The sequence below is a fragment of the Indicator indicator genome, chromosome 2 (assembly GCF_027791375.1).
Source record: "Indicator indicator isolate 239-I01 chromosome 2, UM_Iind_1.1, whole genome shotgun sequence".
NCBI lineage: Eukaryota > Metazoa > Chordata > Aves > Piciformes > Indicatoridae > Indicator > Indicator indicator.
The window spans coordinates 23,282,765-23,308,763 of NC_072011.1; the positions used below are offsets into that span (position 1 = coordinate 23,282,765).

Here is a 25,999-nt window from a genome sequence, read left to right on the forward strand (position 1 = left end):
CCTCGTCACCTAAGCACTACTTCTACTTTTCACTCTGAAGACTTCATACCCAGCCCATGCTGAATAGCAGAGAACAAATGAAAAAACTCTTCCAGTGGTGTGTGATAGCTAGCAGGGAGATAGATAGAAAGGCACAAATAGTTGGGAACAGAAACGTCACCTGCTATATACATTAGAAAGAACAAATTGCCTATTTCAAGTGAGATCGTCCTTGCTAAGAGGAAAAATTATGGCAGTGAATTTACCTGAATGTGTTCAGTGGTAGGAAGCAAAGAAGTTTGATTTTATGTCTGAATCAGGTGAATATGTTGTGTGTCTACAAGTTTAAACCAAGTATATGCATGTAACTCACTGATATCTGTATTTCACTTAAAAACACAAATGTGATTTACTGGGTTTTCTACACTTACATTTAAGAGGAAATAAGAGATGGTAAGTATTTAAATTTTAAATTATATGTTTATCACAGCAACCTTGGCTACTAAACAGCAGCTTTCAAAGCTAGGAAAACTAGAAGCTCCTGAAGTATTTAAAAAATACTGCAAACTCCTGGAAACATTCACTGTTGCAGTAAGAATCATTGTAGTGGCATGTTTTAATCTGTTAGGATGTTAGTTTTTTTCTAAAAGAACTATCTCCATTTCCTCACTGCACCAGTGGAAATTTAAGGATAGAATTTCATCAAAGCCATATCATCACCCTGAGGACAGAAAATACTGTTTCTGATTTCCTTTGTTTCCCATGGCCTGTAACCTTACTAATACCAGAGAGATCTAAGAAGCCAACTGTAACTATGCCATTGAGAATTATATTTTTAGATCTAAGTTTCCTCCTATGCTATGGAAAAGGGACAACAAAAGTTACAAATGTGATATTTGCAATTTCCTTATTCTGTTTATAAAGTACAGCAGCTGGCCTGCCAGTTTATCAGTTGGCTCCACATAGACGCTGAAACAGCTCAAAGGCAAGGAGAGCATGAAGCTTACTTTTTTGTGATAGACCCTCCCTACAGAAACACTGCAAGCAAAATCAGAAGAAAGATACATGAGGGATAAAATTAATTTAGAAGGAAGTTTCTAGGAAGCTGAAGAACTGTGTTTGAATATGCCAGTTACTGCACACTCAGCAGAAGGCCAACGCAAGAAGCATAAGGTCAAAATGAGAAAGAAGAAATCAAGGCTTGCTCATAACCTGCTTTTACGTGCTTGTAATATGTTCGTAATTAACAAGAACATTTTAGACAATATTGAGCTATCATAAGACACCCTATATACAAATGTTCTCTTTGGATGGAACAATGAATGTATGTAGGCACAGGTCCTCAAAATAGGTCTTGTTTGGTCAAGATCAAAACTGATTCTTAGCAACTTTCTTCTAAGCCTCTCATTCCTTGTCCTTGCCCTGTTGCACTCTCTGAGCGTGACCTGTAGTCACAACAAGGTGGGAAGGTGACAAGAGTTAAGGAGTCAAGTTAAGCCTGGGAAAGGGGGAAAGCTAGCTGTGATTTTAATGTTTGTCTTTTTATTACCCACTACTGACTCAGTAATTAAATATTAGAAATAGCAATAAATTGTTTATTCTCCCCAAGAGAAATCTGTATGGTCCATAACAATCATTTGTAAGGGATCTGCATCTGCCCCCATCTTCAACCATGAACTTTCCTGTTCTTCCTATTGAGTAGATAGGTGGGATGTTGGCTAGTAGCCAAGATTAACTCACCACATGTTCAAAGAGAGTCTATAGAACTACTGACTGTGAAGAAAAGTTCAGTACACATCTTTGAATCTTCCCAGCCTTAGTATATTTGATAACTTTTCAAATATGATGACTAGACAAGAGGCATTCATACATCACTTAAAGATCATCTCCCTGGCCTTTGTTATGCAGTTTATCGCGGTCACCAAATTCCCTTCTATTCTGTTACCACTGCCATCTGTATGGCACAATACAGGAATGAGAATGAGATTGCATAAGAAGAATTTATGGTGCAGCTCACAATCTAAAGCTGGGGTTTGCACTTTCTATCAGGGCCAACTAGTTCACTGATACAAACCTCTACTAGAAAATGAGCATTTTATGCACTGGCATCATTTGTGCTGGGTGGTTTGAAGAGTTTAGAGATGAGAATCTGACTTCAAACTTTTGTGTGAACAAATAAGCAAATAAAAGAGGCTATTCCTTATGATTAAGATCAACTAAAACATTAGAGATGGGATATGAATGAGTTTGAGAGAAAAGACAAATGAAATGTTTCCAGGAGTTCAAAATGGAAGTAGTAAGATACATTACAGCAGCTAAGCCACCTGAACTAATCACAAGGAAAAATGGTTCACAGGCTTTAATCACCAGCTATTCATATTTCATCGTAAAGTTGAATATAATTCCAGGGTGTATGAAACTACATAAAAATTTGCACAGAAATAACACAAAATATGGATGCAGGAAAAATTAGCTGTTTCCACTAAGCAAACTTCAAAAGTTTGCTATAGAGAGGAAATACTGGAAGAAAAAAAACTAACTCCTGATAGAGTTATACTGTGAATTTGTAATTTATACAGGAAAGGAAGTTATTCATGCCTTACAGCAGTTGATAGTTCTGTAAAAACAGGTTACTACCTTTTCCAAAAACGGCTGGAGCACCTCTCCTATGAGGACAGACTAAAAGAGTTAGGGCTATTCAGTCTCAATGAAAGAAGGCTCTGAGGAGACCTTATTGTGGCCTTCCAGTATCTGAAAGGGGCCGGCAAGAAAGCTGGGGAGGGACTTTTTAGGATGCCAGGTAGTGATAGGACTAGGAGGAATGGAACAAAAACAGAAATGGGCAGATTCAGATTGGATGTTAGGAAGAAACTTTTCACCATGAGGGTGGTGAAACACTGGAACAGGTTGCCCAGGGAGGTGGTAAAAGCCTCAGCCCTGGAGGTTTTTAAGGCCAGGCTGGACAACCTGATCTAGTGTGAGGTGTCCCTGCCTGTGGCAGGGGGGTTATAACTAGATGATCCTTGAGGTCCCTTCCAACCCTACAGTTCTATGATTCTATATAATGTTCTGGATTGTCAGGAAAAATTCTAGAACTTAATTACAGAGGCATCTGTTGTGCTGTTGGGGCAGGGGGCTGAGGTGGAAGAAAATTAACAACTCCATTTTGATCTCTGATACAAACAAATATCTCAACAGATACTATGCAAATATCATTTCTAGGATAGCTGTTGTTTATTCCTTAGTAATAATTCATCTAACATTTGATTTTGTAATGACTGCCTTTCTAAAGCTGATTCATAGAATCATAGAATGGTCTGGGTTGGAAGGGACCTCCAAAGGTCATCTAGTCCAACCCCCTCTGCAGTCAGCAGGGGCATCCTTGACTAGATCAGGTTGCCCAGAGCCCTGTTGAGCCTCACCTTGAATATCTCCAGGGATGGGGCCCCAACCACTTCCTTGAGCAACCTGTTCCAGTGTTCCACTACTGTGGAAAAGAACTTGTTCCTAACATCCAATCTAAATCTACTCTTCCCTAGTTTGATGCCATTTCCCCCTCATCCCATCACCACAGACCTTTGTAAACAGTCTCTCTCCATCCTTCTGTAGGCCCCCTTCAGGTACTGGAAGACTGCTATTAAGTCTTCCTGGAGCCTCCTCTTCCACAGGCTGAACAACCCCAGCTCCCTCAGCCTGTCGTAATAGCAGAGGTGCTCCAATCCTCTGATCATTTTCGTGGTCCTCCTCTGGACCTGCTCCATCAGGTCCATGTTTTTCCTTTATTGAGGGCTCCAGACCTGGACACACTACTCCAGGTGAGGTCTCACCAGAGTGAAGTGGCAGAATCACCTCATTCAATCTGCTGCCCACACAACTTTTGATGCAGCCCAGGATGCAATTGGCCTTCTGGGTTGCAAGCCCACACTGTCCAAAAAAAAAAAAGAAAAAAAGAAAAAAAGCACCCTAACAAAACAAAAAACACCAACCAACCAATAAAACCCCAAAAACAAGAACAAAAAACACACACCAAAATCCCCACAAACCAACAACAATAACCCACCAAAAACCAAAATCAGAACTGACGATCTCAATGTTTTGAATCAAAAACTGGAAAAGGAAATTGCTTTTAAATACCTCCACCACTAAAATATGAGTACTTACAAAGAAGAGTGGTAACACTTTGAGGCTAAATCACTGAAAGAAAAGCAATCAAGATGTAGTCTAGAAAATTCTGAAGTCCAGCCAACTAATTGGGATACAAAATATGCACTGGAAACAGAAATTCTTATTCTTTCTTTTTGACCCTTCCCAGATGACAGTATTTTCTGACCTGTTTTTGAATGCAAGCTCCTTCTTGGTTCCTCAGGCCCCTCAATTGGTTGGTCAGCAAGAAAAATGCGTGCCTGGTCAACAGCATTGAGAATGGTTTGCTCTTTATCCTTCAGTTCACGCCTCAGTGCCTTTTGGAAAAGGGAAAAAAATGCCATTTGTAACTTGATCTTCTGAACAACAGAGATTATACCATTTTTTGTTTTCACCTCTCTGACTAGACCTGTCTAGTGAGAGAGTAATAGCTAACATGGTTGTCAGACTACAAGATAAAGTTTACAAAACAGAAATGGCAAGAAATTAATTAAGGCTAGAAGGGTAGTTTTTATAAAATTGACTCGTAGAATTTAACACAAGAAAGATGATGGTGGTAGGTTTTACAAACACTTCACAGAAACTGATACTACTACATTCAACTTCTAAAACAGAAAAGTAAAATTAAAGGGTTTATTGCTCTTAATGTGACTGATAATATATAGTAGATTACTACAACCAACTATTGTTTCCCTTTTTTGTTAGCTAGGATATTAGAAAAAATTACCTACTGAAACTTCAGAAGAAAATTTCAAAATTGCTAGAAAGAACTGCAAAACTACTTTTCACATTCCTTAGAAAACACTTTTCACATTCCTTAGAAAACACTGCTTCTTATTTGCCTCTCTTATGTATTAGTATTTTTAAAACTTAGAAGATAGGTAATCAGAACTTTTATGATGAGAATACAGTCTGAAAAAACATCCCTCAAATTAGCCAGGCGTATTTTGAGACTTGTCAGGCAGAAACAATTGATCCCTATAAACAAGAAATAAATTTAAAAAAAACGAAACAAACCACAAAAAATCCCCCCAAAACCACCAAACCAGGACAAAAACAAACAATTCCCCCATCCCCAACCATTTTTCTTTTTGTAAGACATTTTCATGCTAACATAAATGAATTCCAGGGTATTTTGTTCTCCAGTAATGATAACTTTTTTTAAAGGGTTATGTTTAACCACCACCACCCTCCCCGCACCTTTAAAAAAAAAAAAAAAAAAAAAGGCATTCATAAATAGTCAATTGAAGCGTTTGTTACAAAGCATTTTCTTCCATTTAATTTTTTAACCATAAATCTGTATCACCTAGAAGGAAACTACTTTGCATGTTTTATTTGCATTATTTTCTACCAACAGACACTTTAAATTTTATTAAAATGCTATTGTTAAGTTTTCCAACACAATGTTTTAGGTCTAATTACAGAATCAAGACTGATTTTGCTGACACAACCTGCTCACGACCAATTCGAGCTGAAGAAAAGCAGTTAGTGTTCACAAAATTACATAGCAAAACAAGTGCTTTCCACTACAGAAAACAGTGAAAACCACTTGCTCTGACAGTCTCACAAATTTTGGTTTATCCTTTACTCATCACTAAGTCTCTTGATGCCACAAACACAAAACCGATGTACCTCTTGACTTTAGCTTGGCAGAGGGTGAGATGTGATTTTGCTCCTTTCTCCCCTCATTTTACCCTCCTCATTTTTCCTAATCCTTCTATTCCTTCTCACTCAAGTTCTGCTCAAATTAATTAAAAATTCAAAATCCAACAAGAACTAATCAGTGAAAAGAGGCTAACCTCTGTTACATTTAGGAACTTGCATTATACAGTCCTATCTTCAGCAACCACTAATAATAAGCTTTATAGTTGGTTCAATTCAGCATATACTACATTTAATAAGAAACAAAAATTGTAATTTAAACCTTGGAAAAAAAAAAAGAAAAACTATAAAAAGTGAAATATTGTAAAAACAACATTCCTGAAGAATCCTTTCAAATCAGCACAGTATGCATCAATAGTTCTATTCCACACAACACACATTAGAATAATCCATAAAAACAATCCATATTTTACAAATCATGGAAACATTCTCTCTATAGGAATTTGTTTCAGGAAAGAAGGACGACAAGAAGCCATTATTGTTACTGTACAAGTAAAGCTTAAAAATTACCCACTTAAAAAGCCTGCACAGAAGCATTGTTAAAATATATTTTTAATTTCCAAAGATTTTGTCAGAAACATGGGGATAATTATTCTAATTCAGTGTGAAGCAGGAAATCTTCCTGTTTCCACAACATAAAAGAAAAAAGACACTGCATCAGATTTTGAGTCTGCTAAGAAATTTCAGCAGTTGGAAATAACCTAGAGATAGATCTCTTTTGCTCTCTCTCTCCTGTTTACGTTTACATAGTGCATTCATCAATTTCTCTTGATCACCCACAATAAAACTTCAATCAAGTTTGACATGATGCTCCCTCAGATTTAATTCTCCATCCCTGTCCACCATCCTTGCCACTAAAAGCCGTACAAATGGAGGTTGGCAACAGATTTTAAGACTTTGGCCAATACAGAATCACAGAATCAACCAGGTTGGAAGAAACCTCCAAGATCACCAAGTCCAACTGATCACCCAACCCTAACTAATCAACCAGACCATGGCACTAAGTGCCTCATCCAGTCTCTTCTTAAACAACTCCGGGGATGCAGACCCCACCACCTCCCTGGGCAGCCCATTCCAATGAGCAATCACTCTTTCTGTGAAGAACCTTTTTCAAAGATTAAGCCTAAACTTCCCCTTGCACAGCTTGAGACTGTGTCCTCTTCTTCTCTTGCTGGTTGTCTGGGAGAAGACAGGTAGCTGTAGACAGCAATGAGGTCTCACCTGAGCCTCCTCTTCTCCAGGCTGAACAACCCCAGCTCCCTCAGCTTGTCCTCATAGGACTTGTGCTCCAGACCCCTCACCAGCTCTGTTGCCCTTCTCTTGGACACATTTGAGCAACTAAACATTTTTCTTGAATTCAGGGACCCAGAACTGGACTGGATGGATGGCATTCCTTATTAATGTATCTTGATGGAGAAATCTTTTTGCACAGAAGAAACTATGCACATGAAATAACAATATTGAGATAAATTAGTAGTAGAGGATCTTGAGCACACCATAGACTTCTTACATTATAATTTATACTTTTCTTATACCACATGCAGAAATTTTTGCTAACAGCTACTCAGAGTTGCATAGCTTTATTCCTTGTTTCTCAGCAATATTCAATATATTTCTCTCTCTCTTTTTTCAGCCACTAAACAAGAACAGCAATGAGAATGAATGATGCAAGAATAACCAAATTAATCAATAATAGTCTCTTGTCCTTCTATGCAAATCTGTCTGCTACAGAACAAAAGTGAAACCTACTTATAAATCTAATCTCATCTGTCACAAGTGAATTGAAGAAAGATTTCACTGGGGGTGGGTGGGGGGAGGGGGGAGGGGAAACAATCACATCTACAAGAAAGCTATAGAGATTTCAGTAGAAGAAGAATTCTTTCCCCTATAGTCAAGTATACTTTTCAGAGAGAAAATTAGGAGAAAATGAATGCTAGAATTCTAGTATAAATAAAATAAATAGTAAGTGAAGATACGGCAAAATTCTTGAGAGGTATCTCAAAACCTGTCACTGACACTGTCACTAAGATAAGGTAAACATGTGGATGCAAGTAGTTTTTGAGTTCTGCTGGATTTGCAGATGTGAACATAAAATGAAATTATGAATGCTGAGCACATAGCAGAATCAATTTTTCCCACATGATACTCCCTTTATATTTAAAATGTACAATGATATTTTAAGCTACCATGCATGGTTATACAAAAAGGGGCTGAAGGCAACATTGGCAGTAATTCACACCATCATACATCACACTACAATTCTTAATTGTACAATTACTGTGAACTTTAGGTAATGCTTTAAAATGCAAGCTTCACTTCCTTCAGTAATCTGACAGGTGAAAGACTACAAAATCCTACACCTACATTTCCAACAGTTCTATTGCATTTGCAAATTCATTCTTATTTCCTACATAATCTGGGATATGGATTTTTAAAGATTCCTAGAGAAACCAACACTAGTTTTAGACATTGTTGATTCTTATTTAAAAAGGGAAAAAACACCTGGAAACCTAAAATCTGGTGTGCTGATGCAGTGTCAACACTATTTTCAGAGCTAACCTTAAACCCTAGGCCAAGAATAATTTTAAAAATTCTTCCTTTGAGACCTAAAAGAATCCTTCCACTAGTAGAAACTACATTTTTGAAATGTCTTACACAGTATTACACAAAACAACAACTACAAACAGCATCACAGCATTTATCTTGTAGGTGTGATGGACATCCTTCAAGTTACTTGACTATGGAGAGTAATCCAGGACTTCACTAAGATGATCCTTTTCTCAGGGAAGGAAACAAAAAAGTCTTTCCTCCTGATTTAGAATCATTATCCAACTATATACTCTCCATTTTGATCTGTTCCTCTTTCAGTAACTGTGAAACACATTTTTCGCTCTATAGATTTGGAAGTTATATACCATTTAATCTTTTATAATAAAGTCATCTAAGCCATTTGCTCTCTCTTCATTAGAGATGTTTATGATTTCTAAAACAAAACCTTCTCTTCTCACAAGCTAACGTTTTTTAACTGACTGTCTGAACTTATAGACAAGAAATTTACCTAGACCAAGGCCTTCCAAAATTTGTGGTAGGAATACTTTGCAGATGAAGCCTTTTCCACTCTTGAAAAATTATAAAGCTCGAAAAACTGTTACTATTCATGATTTTTTACACTGTTTAGTATATCCTGCAAGCATCTACTGCCTTCAATTGCATCTAAAAATTGTTTTATGAGCATAGAAAGTGGGCTTCTAAAATTATACACTGTCAATTTACAGCTCCTTTTTTTCTCTTTTGGATTGTACAGGCCTGTATGGAAAAATTAAAGCAGCAGATTGGCTTAATAGTTTCAAGAAATGAAAAGAAAAGCTAATTTCAAAGACAGATGGGATGTTTCTTAAAAACAGAACATATTTAAATCAGATCTCATTATGCACTCTTTCAAGGAAGTAAAGATGCACGTTATTATAACTCTCATCAGTTTATCACACTGCAGTTTTATGTGCCAATCAGCAGCTCCTGTAGCATTTAATTATTTAACCATCTTTATTCTCAACCCAATGCTTGAAAAACTCCTGTTACTTTTATACACTAAAAAGAAATTGAAAAAAAATCATGTAATAGGATCTGGAGAATAAGTAGGATGATTGAGGAAATTGGAAGAACAAAATGAACTGTATATGAAGATCGGACAGAGATCAAGGTTGCCTCTGCCAGCTCTCTGCAGCATTAAATAATCAACTATAAAGAAAATAAGTGTAGCATGTTTAAAAGCTGCTCCTTCATGACAGATGTTACTTAACACATAAACATTAAATTTCCAAAAGTATTTTGGTCTCTGGACACAATAGTCAGTTTCATAATGTATCTGCCCCAGCTAACAAAATACATTTAAATAAAGAGCAGTATTTAATTTGAGATGGTGAATCTTACCGTGAATTGACCTTTTATTACTTCATACCTAAATCTATGTGGCAAGAAAAATAATGGAGAAAAATGGTGTCTTATATGCAGCCATTAATACCTGGAGATACATAGATACACACAGAGCATATGAGACTTCGAAGAGTCTATGCTATCTATTTTGATAAACAGATAAGTGATAAAAGTGACCAGGACTAGAACAAGAAAAGGAAGGCAAAGACTGAGAAGAGGGGGATGGGGGAGAGGCACAGAAAAAACGAGGAAGTTGTTTGCTTTCGTAATAAATACGTACTGAGTATTTCTGATTCATGTGTTAAAAACAGAATCATCTAAAATTGACAGTTAAGTTTTGGAGGTCTATCTCATGACACTTGCAAAAGCCTCCTCAAAAAGGAGTAAATAACAAGTATTTAGCTGCATTTAATGTAATTATTTATTTAAATTATGTAATTATTTAAAGCTGCCTTTTTCTAAATAATCTCAGTTTACCACTTACCACTTGACACCTCTACTGCTGCAGTGGCAATCCAAGAGTGTCCAAACAGGGTGGCAACTAGTAGGGTTTGATATGTAACTAATTCTCAAAGTGCTTCACAGTAGTACAGTCAAAGAGATAAAAGAATGGAAAGTATGCTTCATCATCTATTGTTTGGACTTAGAAACATTTAAAATGAAGCTGTTATTAACATTTAAAAAAAAAATAAATTGATAGTCTCAAACTGTATTTATATATTTATGTGGCAACACCTTAATTAGGATAGGATAATTCACTTCCTTCTAAACTTATTGAAATAGTTAAAAACTAGAAGACATTTTGAAGGCTATTTGGAAAGTTTTCACTTGACATAACTTTCCAGAGACTTTGAAAGGACTCCCTTTCAACACTGGAAAAGAATCTAATACTACTATAGCACCAGAGGTAAGCTTAATTTTCATACAGATTGTAACAAAAAAGACATTAGAAAGCTGTTCTTGAGGAGTACAAAGCTACACTTTTTCTTAAAAATTAAAATTGTTTTTCCCCACAGTTAATGATTTGCCAAGAAAGAACCTCTCTAGTCTTCTCTGAAGGAAAAACTGCTGCAAGTCCTGCATTCCCTAGAGATGCTAGAGGATCTAAATTGAACTAGGGATGAAGAGAGGCACTGCTTAATCGAGCAAAGGTTACAAAATTGAGGCATAATGATGTTCATTAATACATCTTCCTGCACCAACAATCTTATGTAACTGGATTTTGTATATCCTAGCCCACTGAAATGAGACTTTGTTATTTGTGTTTCTAGATCAATGATAACCAAGCCTTAGTTGCCCTGAGAAGTTTGGAAGGCTTGACAGAGCGTAGTCTTAGGGCAATGTAAAGCAGGGGTTTTGGTTTGGTTTGGTTTTTTTCTTGGTTTAGGTTTTTTTTTATATGATTTAGAACTATGTTGGGAAAAAAAAAAATCAACAGACTGTGTAACCTTGAGCTGTTGCCCCGCCAAAACCAAAACAAAACTCTCAGGACAAATTCCCCACTGAATGAACTACTGAAATCCTCAGAATTATAAGCATTCTGGTTTTCTCCAAAAAAGGTAAGTGGAACCCTTAGCACATACCCACTGAACTTGCTTTGCTGGGCCTTTTCCCCTTCTGCAAGAAAGCCATTTCTTGAATATTCAACTCTGCCTTTCCTGTACCAAAATAAGTCTCTCATTTCTACACCTAAGTTTTCTCTCTTATCAATGGCAATATTGACCAGGACTGTTAAAGGGACAGCAGTCTGGATTTTTTTTTTTTGGGGGGGGGGGGGAGTGTTTATGTGCTCTAGCTTTTTTAATGGGGGTGATGGAGAGGCAGGGAGAAGTATCCTTTAAACAAGAGAACAAAACCTGCTTGAATACAACAGTACTTTTGCTCATCCAGGCAGTTTCTGTGCTAACTGAGCATATTTTGGTCTAAAGCCATTGCAATATGACAACTAAAGAAGGCATGACATGGTGTTTTGAATAAAACTACAGAAAAGAAAAAAATTAAAGAAGGCTTCTTTTACACCGATACACAGTGGGGGGGGGGAGGAAAAAAGTAATGTTTTTAATGCTGCTTTCGGGGGGGGAATTCTGTTTAACATACGTAATTAGGATTTAATATAAGAATTCATGGAGGTTGTATTCTGGAGACAGACAAAATGCCTGACTCACACAGAGAGTGGAATCTGACAGAGAGGACAGCTCTTGAAGCATGGAAAAAAGTATTTATGTTAAACATAAGAGTAGTAATCATTCTACTAGCAGTGAAACCAAGTTTCAAATGCCAAACTGCTTGTAAATACACATTTAGTTTTAAATCAAAGGACTACAAGGTGCTTTTGGTAATAACCATGCTGCACCAGCACTGAAAGACTAGAGTGTTGTTATTTAAAAACAAAAAACCCAAACTACTCTTAAGGAAAATCATGAGGAGGTTTGTGGGGCAGAAAGATAAGTGAACATTCAGATTTTTCCCCAAGAAGATTACACCATTCACACTAAAAGGATTAACTGGCAAGTATGCTTGTGTTTAACAATTACAGATGATTGAACTCCATTTTATATGAGATCCAAGCAACAGCACTTCAAAAGTGAAATAACCCTGAACATTAGGCCAAGATTCAAAACATCCTGAAGAAGAAAATGCAATCTACGTGTCATCTATGCAGTCCATAGGATTTTTTCATAACAGAAGCAGACATACATACAGCTCTAAAATAGTTCACGATGTCCCAGTGATTTATAAAGCATTAACATGCTCAATGAAATCACTGGTGTCCTACAGTTACCACTCTGCAAACACATTGCATGCCAGACAGGCAGCAAGTGCTCTGCATTCCTGATGAATGATCAAGCTACGCAGCAGTGATGTGCTCCTTACTTCAGGAGCCTGCCACACCTGAGCACTGACACACAGATAAGGAAAACTGAACAGCAATTTGGAACTTTCTTATTATTGACTTCAAGTACTGGTTTTGGAAGTGATGATGATAAGTATTCCCATGACAGCCCAGAAAAAAAACTAACAGCTTAACAAATAACGCATTTCTAGTCATTTCTTCCAGGCATTTGGGCAATGCTTTGGCCTTAACTAATATCAGCAGACTAGAAAGATGACGCCTCACAGTTATTTTGCGATTCAAGTATTTGTACAGTTAGCTGAGAGAACCAGATGTAGAGCAGTACTGATTTATATCACCTCTCCTGTCCCAATCACTTGAACATACAGAACCTACAGTCTACTTTAATAAGGGCTTCTTCACACGTGACTAGATGGTGAAAGCCATTTTAAAATCTGACATGAAACAAAGGCTTAAAACCCCTCAATCTCTAATAACTATTAGACTTTTAACAGTACTGTGCAATCTAGAAACTGTGGAGTACACTTAAGATAAACTACAAAAACATAAAGCCAACCAAATGGAAACAATATATGTAGGAAACTCAAACTTCTCCATCTTCAAATCAGTCCTTTTTTTAATTTATTTTTGTTCCCATTACTACCACAACTTTTTCTTTAACCATAAAAATACAAGAGTAGCAACCTTGTAGTATCTGACTAGTGCACTAAATATTTTTTAAATGTTGGTTAAAAACCAAAAAACAATCAAACAAAAAACCCAAACCAAAACAAACAAAACCCCATTATGCTTTAGATGTGTATGCCAAAATAAAGAATGAGAGCCCTTACGAAATTTTATGTGAAATATGCGAAAAACATCTACCATTCCTGTTGGTAAAAAAGTTTTCTTTAACACTTAATATTGGCAGCATATAGAAACTGAAGGCAACTTCCTACATAGAAGAAAACAAACGTGATTTGATTACCATATCTGTGGAATTATCATGAAAATTAATTGTCAGCAATTTTAAAGCCAATTTTCCATTCTCTAAGTATACAGAATTAGAATAAACTCCACTATCAACTGCTCCAGGAAAATCCATGATGTGCTTTTTCCCAGCTTCAAGTTCTTGAAGACACAGTATCTGAGGATTCTGTTATCTGACAGAAGTAATCATGGGCATTTCTGTACATCTCTGACCGAATAGGGAAAGAGAAGTAACCCTCTCCACTTGCTTCATTTTGTCTTGCCTGTTCCCTCAACTTCTGCTACTGGCTCCTGTCAGAAAAAGGATAACAGCTTAGGGACAAACCAGAACCTTTACGCTAACATGTACAAGAACAACTGTCCAGACAAAGGGAACTGACACTAAGAAATCCACAGAGATGCAATGTCATTTAAGATTGTCTGCTAAAATCTCCCAAACAACCCCCTAGGAAATGATCACTGTACAATGCCAAATACACTACTGCAGTCTCTTTCAAAGGCATTTAGAGAGATTATACTCTCTAAAAATCAGCTTTCAAGAAAAAGCAATATATCATCAAAATAAGGATCCTTCCATTTCAGATGAAACTGTTTCTATCTATAGAACAGAAGTTACATTTCTTCCACAGTCTTCATGAAAGTTTTATCTCCTTTGAAGAAGCAAAGGAAATTTGTGTCCTCAATGCTAACTTTAATTAGCTTCAAACTCTAAAACTGTGCAGAGCATATAACAGTAGAGCTTTGGACAAGTTTTACTACATAGTTACATAAATATTATCTTAGTTCCAACCTATTGCATGGGGGTTGGAACTAGATGATCTTTAAGGTACCTTCCAACTCAAGCCATTCTATGACTAAACCCCAACAAATGATGTTATGGTGGAGACACTGTCAGAGTGTCAAAGTCATGTCTCTTCTTTACGGGTAGCAACTGGTATAACTTCTTTTTTATATCAGGAAATACTCACAGGGAAAGGTGGGGGAGGGATGAAGAACATCCTAAATAGGCAATGCTTCCAGTCTGACACAAGACACGAAACATCTATTGGATATTAAACTGCTTATTTCTTAATTCAGCAAGACCCCTGTGATACTGTATTAGCACTACTAACTGCATATATCTCCATGCATGAAACTGGAAGTGTCTACTCCTTCAACATGAGAGAGAAATTCCAGCTGTATTGGCTTGCCAGGAATAGACAGGCTTGGATTTGTTTAGCCTGTATTATTACTCAGCACTGATGAACTGCCAGCTTTAATAGGCCGTAAGATTCTTGCTTCAAACAGAGATGATAATACCATTAACAAGTTGGGGGCTACGCTCCTGTTATTAAGAGCAGTTAAACTCAGGTTACCTTTTGCTCACTTTGGTCAATTAAAACTTCCTCTGTATTTTTTAAAACAACATCAATGGGACAAGTCTAACATGTCTGGTCTCACAAACTACCTTACTGCTAAATGGTCCCTTCCCATATTACTGCAGAGGTGCTGAAAAAGATTTTTAGTCACTGCAGTTCAAGCTCCAGACACTCAAGAGCAACTACACTGTATGCAGCACAATGAATATTCATTCAGTTTATAAAGATAGGATGCACTTTGTGAGTATGCTCATGTCTCACGTAGGAGGAAAAGTTTCCTATAACATCAGACTCCTCAGTGCAAGTGTATGCTGATGAAATATCATTTTAAATGATGTCATGAAGTACAACCAATTTTTGTGAATTACAAATAATCAGAAAACTGAGATCACTGCAAAACGCCTCAGAGGACCATCACCTGTCTGACAATTGCATAAGGGGAGGCATATTTCCCTCTGCAGGAAGAAGCACTGGCACCATAGCACAGTTGAATACTGAAGCAGCAAGATACTAGAGACCAGTCACAATTTCAGAGTACCTCTAGTGTTCCTATTCTGGTTTTGGGGTTCAGTTGTTTATATGTATGCATACATGACAGAGAACTGCCACTGGAAATCATGTCAAAGATAATTACTCCTCTTTCTAAAAAAACAGTCTCTTTGGTTTATTTTTCAAAACAAATGGTCTAGACAGACAACTGAATAATTACTAAACAGTCAACAATCTGTTCTCTCTGATGAATTCTCCATATGCAGAAAAATACCAGAGTCAGGGACAGGCAGCAGAAGAGCAGCCACACTGGCTCAGAATAAAAGTCCTGTGTCACCAGGACCAGGTGCAAAAAACATGCCAACCAAAAGACAGACTGAAATTTTATCAGCCAGAGCTCAAGCCAGAAAGTTTTGCCCTGTCAAAATGCAATTCCTTGTTATGCTTGCACCATGATCTATCTCATGGAGCATGCTACATGCTCCCCTCTCTCTAACTCCCTAAAAATTTCTGTGTCAGTTATTTCACAATCACCAAAGTCTACCTCTGCCCACCTAGTCTCTTTTTGCTCTTCGCTGTGATATGACAGATTATACTGCATCTCTGGTTTTGGTCACATCTCCAAAATTTCCTGTCTCTCAATCATATGCTGTCATCTCCAATTTCTGTTCAGTACGGAAAAATTACTCTAAAACCAAGACTGAAAAAGATAAGCAGTGTTTGAGATAGGAAATACTCTACTCCAGACAATTCACCAGGTGTACTTGGGAGAGACATGAGGGAGGAATACCTCAAGGGCAACAAGACTGTTTCCCTCTGGTTAGCCACCTTTTTAAGCTGGTTCTCGCTGCCATTAGAAGCTACAGGAACATGAAAAAGAACTTAACACCTGTGTCGTGTTTTTACAAGGCAATGCATTAATAATCAAAAAATGAAAAAAAAAAATTCCATAAACCACCAAACAAAAAGGCGAAGTACAAAGTAAGCCCCAAGTGCAATATTCCCTATATTCTATGGCACAGCAGCAATGCAGCAGGTATCACAAGACAGTGGCTTTGGGGGACTTGTTTTTTGGTGGTTTTTGGGGGTGAGTGTCTGTGCAAAAGTTGCAGAGGACTTTCCCTTATCGTGAATCACATCAAAAACAAGCAAGAAACAGAACTTCAGATAGGAGTTTTAGCCTCTTACTAAACAGGGAACATCCAAACTTGTCACTTGTCAAAACTTGTCACAATGCTTTATTAGTTCCACTTCTGCCTCCCCAAGCTAAACTTGTTCAATACAACACCCTTACCAGGTCTTTGCATTTACAAATAGTGATCTAACAGTGTCTCATAACAGCCACAAAAAACCCAACTGGATTTGTAAATTGAACAGATTAATTAAGCAGATAAGCAAAAAAATGTCTGCTTTCAGTCAACTCTACCAATAACAAAGTGGGATTAAAATATTGTTGGGCATTCTGTATAGATATATTAATAAAAACCACTGGGTCAACCAGCTTGAAAATTGTCAGTGCTTTGCAAACTGTGTTAGATTATCCAGTTACAAAGTTGTACCCTCCTACTATTGAACTGTGTTTGTCATTTGAATTTAATTAATATGTTAAGTTTTTTCCCAGGAGAGAAAAAAATTTAAATTCAAATAATTTAGGTATCAAAATATCCATGAATATCAAAACAAATCTTTGTCTTATTTTCCTCCCTTGTAAACTCTCATAGTAGTTGTTCACATAAACGATATTACTGGCTAAAAAAATAGTTCTGTAAGAATGATTAATAGTTAATTTGGGGAAAAAAAAACAAACTACAAACACACCTGAACCTTACTAGAAATGTTGTCATTAAACATCTTTTTGGAGGACTACAAAGTGGTTTTCCTGTTTATGAGAAAAAAAGGCATTTAATATAACTGATGCTACGTCAGGGCCGATTAATGAAAGAGACTAGTGCTTAAAAACCAGCACTCTGCCATGAAGCAAGACATATTAAAGTTAACTCAGCTACAAAAATGCTTTCCCACAAGAGGTAGTCACATTGTACAGATCAGAAGACTTATTACTTATGTTCACTTAATCTGCTTTTAAGTTCTTCAGGCAAACAGTGGGATATCTTATATGTAGTAAACCTCAGCATCTATTAAACAGGATTTCTCATTCTTTAGAATTTGAAATCATAAACAATTTCTCATTAAGAAGCAACAAAGCACACACAATCAAACTGTTATTTTTAGTCTTCAATACTTAGAAACAAGCTGTATGCCATAGCAAAATTTACCTAGTAAGGGTATGGAGAGAAAAAGAAGCAGTAAGTAAAATGCTGAAGGTATAAATAATAAATACTGAGAACCAAAATTGGAGATATCTTAAAACCAAAAACTAGAATCAGTTTTAGTGTCTGGATGCCTTTAGGCCTAACAAAGAATATTCTGATATAACTATATTAATATTTCCCAGAAACTTAGCTATCACTTAAAGCCATTTTAAAAAAGTGAATGCACACAAACACAGTGCAAGACACATATACAGGTCCCTTACCCCAGAAACCCTTAGGAAAAAACAGACACCATAAATACAGATTTTAAAAACAGTAAAGGAATTTCACTCATTTAGTTCATTTATATTGCATCTAGTAATGGAGTGCTCTAGCTTCAGTGCTTCTAACTCAGGAAAGAAGTCATTTCCTTTCTTATAAACGTCCCCACATTAATCTACAAGCATAATCAAAGCATTAAGCACGTTTATTTGCTACAAATACAGATTCTTAGACCACACACATCATGTTAGTACCCAAACATTCTTCAGGATAGCATTAAGTAATGCGATTCACATCTGCCCTGCATTTGCTCTTTTAGCTCAGATTTTACACACCATGGGGTTTTGTTTGTTTGTTTCCCATGATATGCTGTTTAGTACTAGACATTAGTTTATGGAAGTTAACTCTACAACCTTAGATCCAGTGTTAAGATAAATAACTTCCTTCCCTTCTTCCAGTGCTGCTGCACCACCATCATGAAAAGCATTGGCAGGCTTGACTAACGTAAAGAAGGTTTGACTAACTGCAGCTAAGCAACTACACTCACTAGACTAAGAATCTCTTAGCAGCCAGAAATGGCAGAAGGCATTATTTGCTTGCTCTTACAGAAGAGTGTAAGACCATCAGAAAATCACCTCAAATGAGGCTGACCTATTGAAAATTAGTAATTTCAACTAAGCATGACTGCCTTGTAGTTTCAGGCTTCTTGGCACTTTCTGCCCATATGCATCACTGCCTCTCTGCTCAGCCCTGTTCACTGGATCTGAGCTGTGTCACCTCTGAGCATTACAAATGCACTTTATATTAATTACGGACTTTGTTATAATTTGTCAATACAGCCTTATATTTACAAACAAGTGCACAGTTTCAATACATTTCAATTTGTGCCAGTCAGGTAAGACTTGGGGGAAAAAAAACAACCAACAAAGGACAAAATAAACAAAAAACCCCAAACAAACAAAAACCACCCACAATAAACAAACAAAAAACAACCCACAAAACCAAAACCCAAACCCCACATGAATCCCTCAAGCTTTTTCAATTTCCTCTCTAGCACCTGGAGTATTCTCCTTTAGCTTTATTTTTATTCCAGCTGCTCAAAAGAGTATTGCCAGGCTCCACAATGTAAAAGGAAAAAAAAAACTAAAATAGTATTTTCTGTCAGCTTCACAGGAGTAAATTAGCTGCAGGCATTTTGGATAAGTAACCAAACAGTGCTTCTGTTAGCCACATTTTTTGTTGTAATCTTGAAATAATAAGCAGTTTAGAGCTAAATCTCTGCCAAAAGGAGTTGAATTTTAATGCATAAAAATGGAACTCTCCAATCCTTATGATGAATATATACCTCCCTTTCCCTGTATATTTAATTAGATAAATATGCAGATTTCTACATATATTAAAAGTGCTGTTGTAAATAAATCTACAGAATGCTAGCCCTCTTAAGCACTGCCTACTTAATGACTCAAGCCTAGAAACTTTCTGAGTTCACACAATTAAAGGAATCTCTATCAACAGTTAAACACAGTGTCTATCAACAATTAAAGGAAGTATCTATCATCCCAAGTTCTCATTAATTTTTATTCATACCAAAAAGCTGCCAGGATTACTAAGCACCTAGCTCTAGAAAAGGTCTAATAAACTTGGAAGATACTACTTCTCAGGTACCAATCATACTTATGTTACAACTTTTCATTATTATTTTTTACTCCCAGTTTAGAAGCTTGTGCATCTCTTAATGGAACAGGTGAAAAAAGGTTAATCGCAATCTATGTTTTAGGCAGAGCCTGGGGACTCAGTTCTATGTTGGACACTGAGGCTCGTGGCAGCATCCAGCGTTCCATACCCGGTGTGATGGCATACACTAACCCCATGTTGATGTGAGCACGAAGCATTGCAGTATCTCTCTGCCTCAAAGGTCTAGATGGAAAATCATGCACAGACAATGTACAGGGCACTACTGCTCAAAACTGCAAAACAGAAAAATTTACAAACTTCTATTACTCTAACAGAAAAACAACAAACTAAACCAGACAACACCAAAAATGTAACAAAAAAAAAATGTCAAAATCAAACCAACCAAAAAAAAAACCCAACCCAAAACAAAACCAACAAAAGAAACGTAACTCCCTCTGAACCCAACAAAACGATTACCAACAAAACAAAACAAAAAAAAACCCCAAAAACTAAACCAAACAATCCAAAGCAACACAAGAAAAACTCGAAACACAACAACAAAAAAACACCAAACAAAAAAAAACAGACTGCATGTCAGCTTGATTTGAAGATGAATAAATGTAGACAGTATAAAACCTAGAGCATGGGGAAAATAGGAAAAAATTTAGAAGATGACCTGAAGTACTACTTTACATGAAAATTAGGTATTTTTCAAGTAATTTCTTTAAAACCATCTCATTTAGTATTTTCTCTTCAGTTACTGCTAATTCTATATTCTTCCTGACCTGTTTTACTGACTTAATGAAAAAATATACTATTAAAAGTAATAATTTGATTTAATCACTGAAGTCTCTGTTGGTACTGAAAATTTTAATTTGCACTGAAGTGAATCACACACTTAACACTGTGTAACTTTTAGTGACCATTTGTAAGCTAGGACTACCATAAGCATAATTCTTTCATTAGTCAAGAAATTTTACTTTATCTTGTAAGTTGCAAACCAGCTGCTTCAATGGGGAAGAAGTCTTCTGTGTTTTTTTTTTAATCTATTGTACTATCTATACTAGGATTTTTGACTAAAAAACCTTAGTAATACGGGAGGAATGTACAAAACTCATTCCAACCTCAAAGGTGAAATGTGTAAGAACATTTACTTGATGATTTATGGCTTTAGTTTATTACTCTCTCTAAAGCTTATAAATACTTATTTGCAAAACCTAAATTCCCCAGCAACATTAATATGAAAGTAACTGGGAAATATCATGTGAGTTTTTGTATTATACCACCTAACATGAACACAAATAATTTTTTTCCTGCCATCCACACTTTTATTTAACAACAATCATAATGTAAAATGAATAAATTACTAGCATCAGCAGCTACCAAGTATTTTGGTAGGACTTTTAAAATGTTCCCTCTCTACAGGCTATACCTGTTCATTTAAGTAACAGCCCATTTTGACTAGAAGTCCAGCAGAACTGTGCAGGTTCCTATATGCCCCTGAAATCTGTCCCGCAGAAGAACAGGGTATATATGGATACCCAAAGAACAGCCAGCTGTCACTGGCAGAATCATTTGTTTGTCAGAGATGCCATACTATTGCTATCAAAAACCAGAACTAAGTGACCTTCATTCACTGCAGAACCAGAAGAGGCTGCTCATGTCACAGAAGTTACAGCACTTGCACTGTTTGGCAGAGGGGTCTAGGAAGCTTCACATCCAGTTAACACAGAGCACTTGCTATCACTTTAGAAAACAGCTGCTGCACTGCTAGTTCCAACATAAGATGTTACATCAACAGTAAACAAGATGGAAAGGACCTGCCAGTAAACTTTGGATCTCTATAGGATGCTTTTAACATGTCTTCAGACATTACAGGGGAGTAAATTAGAACATGAATAACCAAGCATGTAACCCAGCTTCTTAGTTATAAATAAGTGATTGTGAGATCAACATTGCACTTCTTCCAGAAATAGATCCCTAAAATTCTCCCTCAAAACCAAAACAGAATCCAAAAAGCCTCAAACTCCACAAGCAATTAACAGACATCCCACATGAGCAAATATTTTCTATCTAAATCCCACCTTGATCAACAGAACTCCATAAACTCTTGATTAAAACAAAGTAATCTCAGTAACTTTATTTGGAATGTCTGCAGATGTTGCAGTCTGGTGACACTGCATCAAGCACTGCACAATATAGGGGAATTTACTTGTACCTTATTATTGATGCTCAGAGTACCCCGTAACACTTGATGTGGACAAACACTGACGCTATTTTACGTGATAGCTCAAAACATGAGGGTTCAGGTTCCAAATCTGATAAAAAAAATAACAAACAAAACCAAACCAACCAAACAAACCATAACAAAACAAAACAAACAAAAAACCCACCACAAACCAATCCACATATTCTTTTCCCTGTAACTAAACCAGTCTGGATAAATCTTTAAGTAGTACATAAGCATCTCTAGCAGCTGAAAGTGTAGGAGTGGAAATCCTAAATCCAGTATGACACCTTTCTTAAACACAACACTTGAACTCACTTTGCAGGAAACATGTCTTAGCACAAACAGTTTTTTTCCTAAAAGGAAAGCTCCAAATCTTCAAGTACCGTTTTAGGTTTTGACACCATTTGGCTGCTAATGCTGAAAGACCAGAACCTCAGAAAACAAAGCTTCTTCCCACAATGCTCCTAGCAGTTTCCCAGTCTCTCAGACTTACTACCTTGGATGAGAGAAATTCATTAAAACCCAGGTCAGAAGATAGAGATGTATGGTAACTTTTGAGGAACACCTAATAGCTGAGGTTAGGAATTCTTGTAAACAAACAAAACCCCAAACCAAACCAAAACAAATAAAAAACACCCCCCTTGTTCATTAAACCAGTACCTACGCTTTCATTCCTTCCACATTCAAAAAAAGCAACAAAACAGAAATGACAGAACTCACAAAAACACGAGGAAGAGCAGAATCTCCTTCCCTCCTGTATTTTGAACATACATTTTGAAGTCTAGCTTTTAATCTTAAGAATCTGCATGAAACCAGGATTGGGCAGCTGCCGTGGCAACATATTTTTTGCAATTTATTGCTGATGTTCCTTGGGTGGATTACTGTCTGTAATAACTAGGGACTTAGGATCATAGAATCATAGAATTGTTATAGGGTTGGAAGGGACCTCAAGGATCATCTAGTTCCAACCCCCCTTTGCCATGGGGAAGGGACACTTCACACTAGATCAGGTTGCCTAGAGCCACATCCAGCCTGGCCTTTAAAAACCTCCAGGGATGAGGCTTTTACCACCTCCCTGGGCAACCTCTTCCAGTGTTCTCACCACCCTCACGGTAAAAAACTTCTTCCTAACATCCAATCTGAATCTACCCACTTCTAGTTTTGCTCCATTCCCCCTAGTCCTATCACTACCTGACATCCTAAGAAGTCCCTCCCCAGCTTTCTTGTAGGCCCCCTTCAGATACTGGAAGGCCACCATAAGGTCTCCTTGGAGCCTTCTCTTCTCCAGCCTGAACAGCCCCAACTCTTTCAGTCTGTCCTCACAGGAGAGGTGCTCCAGCCTTGTGATCGGCTGAAATTCCCCTCCCACAATAACAACTCCAGAGTAGCTCAGTTCAGAAGCAAATGAAGCTGTATTTACAAAGCAGAAACTACAGTCTATAACGAAATGCAATGAATGTGTACAAATACACACTATTCGCAACATTTACAAATATGTACAATTAACAGAAAAACACAACAAAGACCCCTGGCCCCAGAGGGACCCTGCCTCTTTTACCCCACCCCCTTCCCAGAGCTAGCAGGCAAAGGGGGAGAAAAAAAAAAAAAAACAAGGAGCAAAAAGAATTATGTTAGAAAACTTAGCCAAGGTCAAATGCCGAAGCAGAAGCCAGAAGAGAAGAGAGCACTCTGTTAGCATCACTGAGAGAACTCTCCAGTCTTTGTTTTGGGAATTAACTCTTCAGAGACCATTCCCTCCAATGGAATAGTTGAGAATAATCATTATTTCTCTTTCTTACACCCAGTAGTGATTTATTTACATTCTTTCACCTTTCCGCTCAAACTTTATGAAGAAAAAGTAAAGGCATTGTCTTAAAACCACCACAAGCCCTCTGATCATCCTTGTGGCCCTTCTCTGGACAAGTTCCAGCACATCCAGATCCTTCTTGTAGTAGGGTCCAATAGTTGAGGAGTTAACTGGAATATATATTCTTCTCCCCTAAATACTCTGCCTGTAGCAACAACAAGCAGGATCCAGATTAAGGTATCCCCAATAGAAAACAGCCTGGATTCCTCATTAGTCCATGCCTGTAAATGCAGACACGGCTTCAGAAGGATAGTGACAGCTGAGTTTCTCTTACTGTATATTTAAGTATATGGAACACACCATAAACAAATCATGAACTAATGCTTCTGTTCAGTTTTCTCCAAAACCACGACAGAGAGGGAACTCTGCCCTTTGAGAACACGTGATGGAAGAGGACAAAACTCTAGCACTTGCACAAAAATCATATGGAAAAGTGTCGGTTATGTAAAGAGGTTCTTGAAAGATTTGGAGTAATCTCTGACAGCTCTATTCCGCACCTTGAATGACAAGTGAACAACTTTGCTAAATAAAGTATGTCACTGTATCAAAAATTTATCAAAACAGAAAAATAAAGGAGATTTGAGAAGAATCAGTGACTATACGAAAAATATCTCGAACTAGGTTCAAAATGAGAAAGGTAAGAACAGGACAAACAGTTTTCATGTCCGCCTGATACAGGATATGAAAGCTCCTGAAAAAAAAAAACATGGCAATGACCACTGTATCACTGTGGCTCTCTAGCAGTTCTCTGCAGTTGGAAAAACAGATTCACTGCTACTGTGCTGGTGGGGTTTTTTTCCTGGCTCTTTGCCTTTGGAAAAACAGACCTCAGCAAAAACATATTTTCATTCAGAGAAACGTTCTGTCTCGTTTCCTTGTACCAGTCCATCTCTGTAATGCAGTGTGGGAACTCATCTACTGATGTATTGTCCTTAGGTTGCAGATAACACCCAACATTTTTAATACAGCTGAAATACCACCTGATCTTAAAAAGGCATGCACTAGAGTGAAATCCCTGAGCACTTTCCTGGGAAGTTACAGCTTAGGGAAAAAACAAACAAAAAAGTGTCAGGAGTTTCATTTACAGATGTCTCGATTAATTTGCTTAATAGATGACTGCAACAACAACGACAAAAAATATAATAAAATGTGGATTGTCATCAGAAAGGACAAGACAAAATGACCTTGCTTTACTACAGTATAAAACAGTCATGGAACTTCATCCCAAGTAGTGTACACAATTACAGGCACTACACCTCTATAGAGATATGGCAGAGCCAGAAGAATACAGAGACAAACAGAGGTAGTTAAGGAAATACAGTAGCTGTCTTATGGGTAGAGATTAGAAACAGGTCACTGATATGCTCCACCACCTTCACTGGCTATACAAATGGCTCAGTCTTTAATGTCAGTCCACAGCCAGTCATGGTCTTCCAGCTCAAGATACAGGAGTGGAAACAGATGGTCTCATATATCCTAGTGCATTAAGGGGTTCTGAGATTTCATTAGTAGTAGATGGGCTACTACTAATAATAATGGAAGTAGAGTGGTCTTTTGGGATGTGAGACAAGAGGATACCAGAGAAAGAGGCACTGAAACTACCACAGCCTTTTAAGGGACAGACAGAAATACTGATCGCTGTGCTGGTTCTGCAGCATAAGACAGATTTCTGCCATGAATACTTCCCTCCATAGCAATTCCAGAACCTCCTCTTAGATATCTGAAGATAACCATAAACCTCCAAGAAGAATAGGCTTTATCCAGTGGTTTGAAAGAGACCCATTGAGGTCTTTTATTAAAACAACAAGACCTCAGAAACAAACGAGAGCCTCAGAAAAGAGCAATGTGGAATGCACATATCAATAAGGACTGATATGAACATGATTAGTATTAAAAGGCAACTCCACAGAAGTATGTTATCATACTGAAAAGTGACAATTTGCTTTACTCTGCATTAGTGACAAAATATTTTGTTCTTGCACTATCCATTTTGCTTATTATTTTGTTTTCTATTTATTTATATATTTTTATTTAATTAAATTTTATTTATTTATATTTTATTATTTTTATTGTTTATTGCAACTTTCCTGACTTGCATCAGGACAACCACACCACGCTTCTTGGAACAAGCTGAAATACATCCAGAAACAACATTTTTTCTGTCTCAGTTACAAATGTACTCCACTGACATCCTAATCTGACACTTTATTCTTTGTGCCATGCTTTTGTTAACACATCAGTCTTCAGGAGAAATAGCACAGGAGTGCAAAGTGATACACACCTGAATCATTCATGTAACACACAAAT

At 37.1% G+C, this 25,999-nt stretch overlaps 1 protein-coding gene across 1 annotated transcript in view; it reads right to left on the reverse strand.

Annotated features, from left to right (window-relative positions):
• UTRN (utrophin) overlaps positions 1-25,999 on the reverse strand; it is a 354,493-nt gene that overhangs the window by 100,104 nt on the left and 228,390 nt on the right. Inside the window, exon 54 of the mRNA XM_054393282.1 lies at positions 4,310-4,439. Coding sequence (XP_054249257.1) covers positions 4,310-4,439 — 130 coding nt within the window. The remainder of the gene's footprint in view (positions 1-4,309; positions 4,440-25,999) is intronic.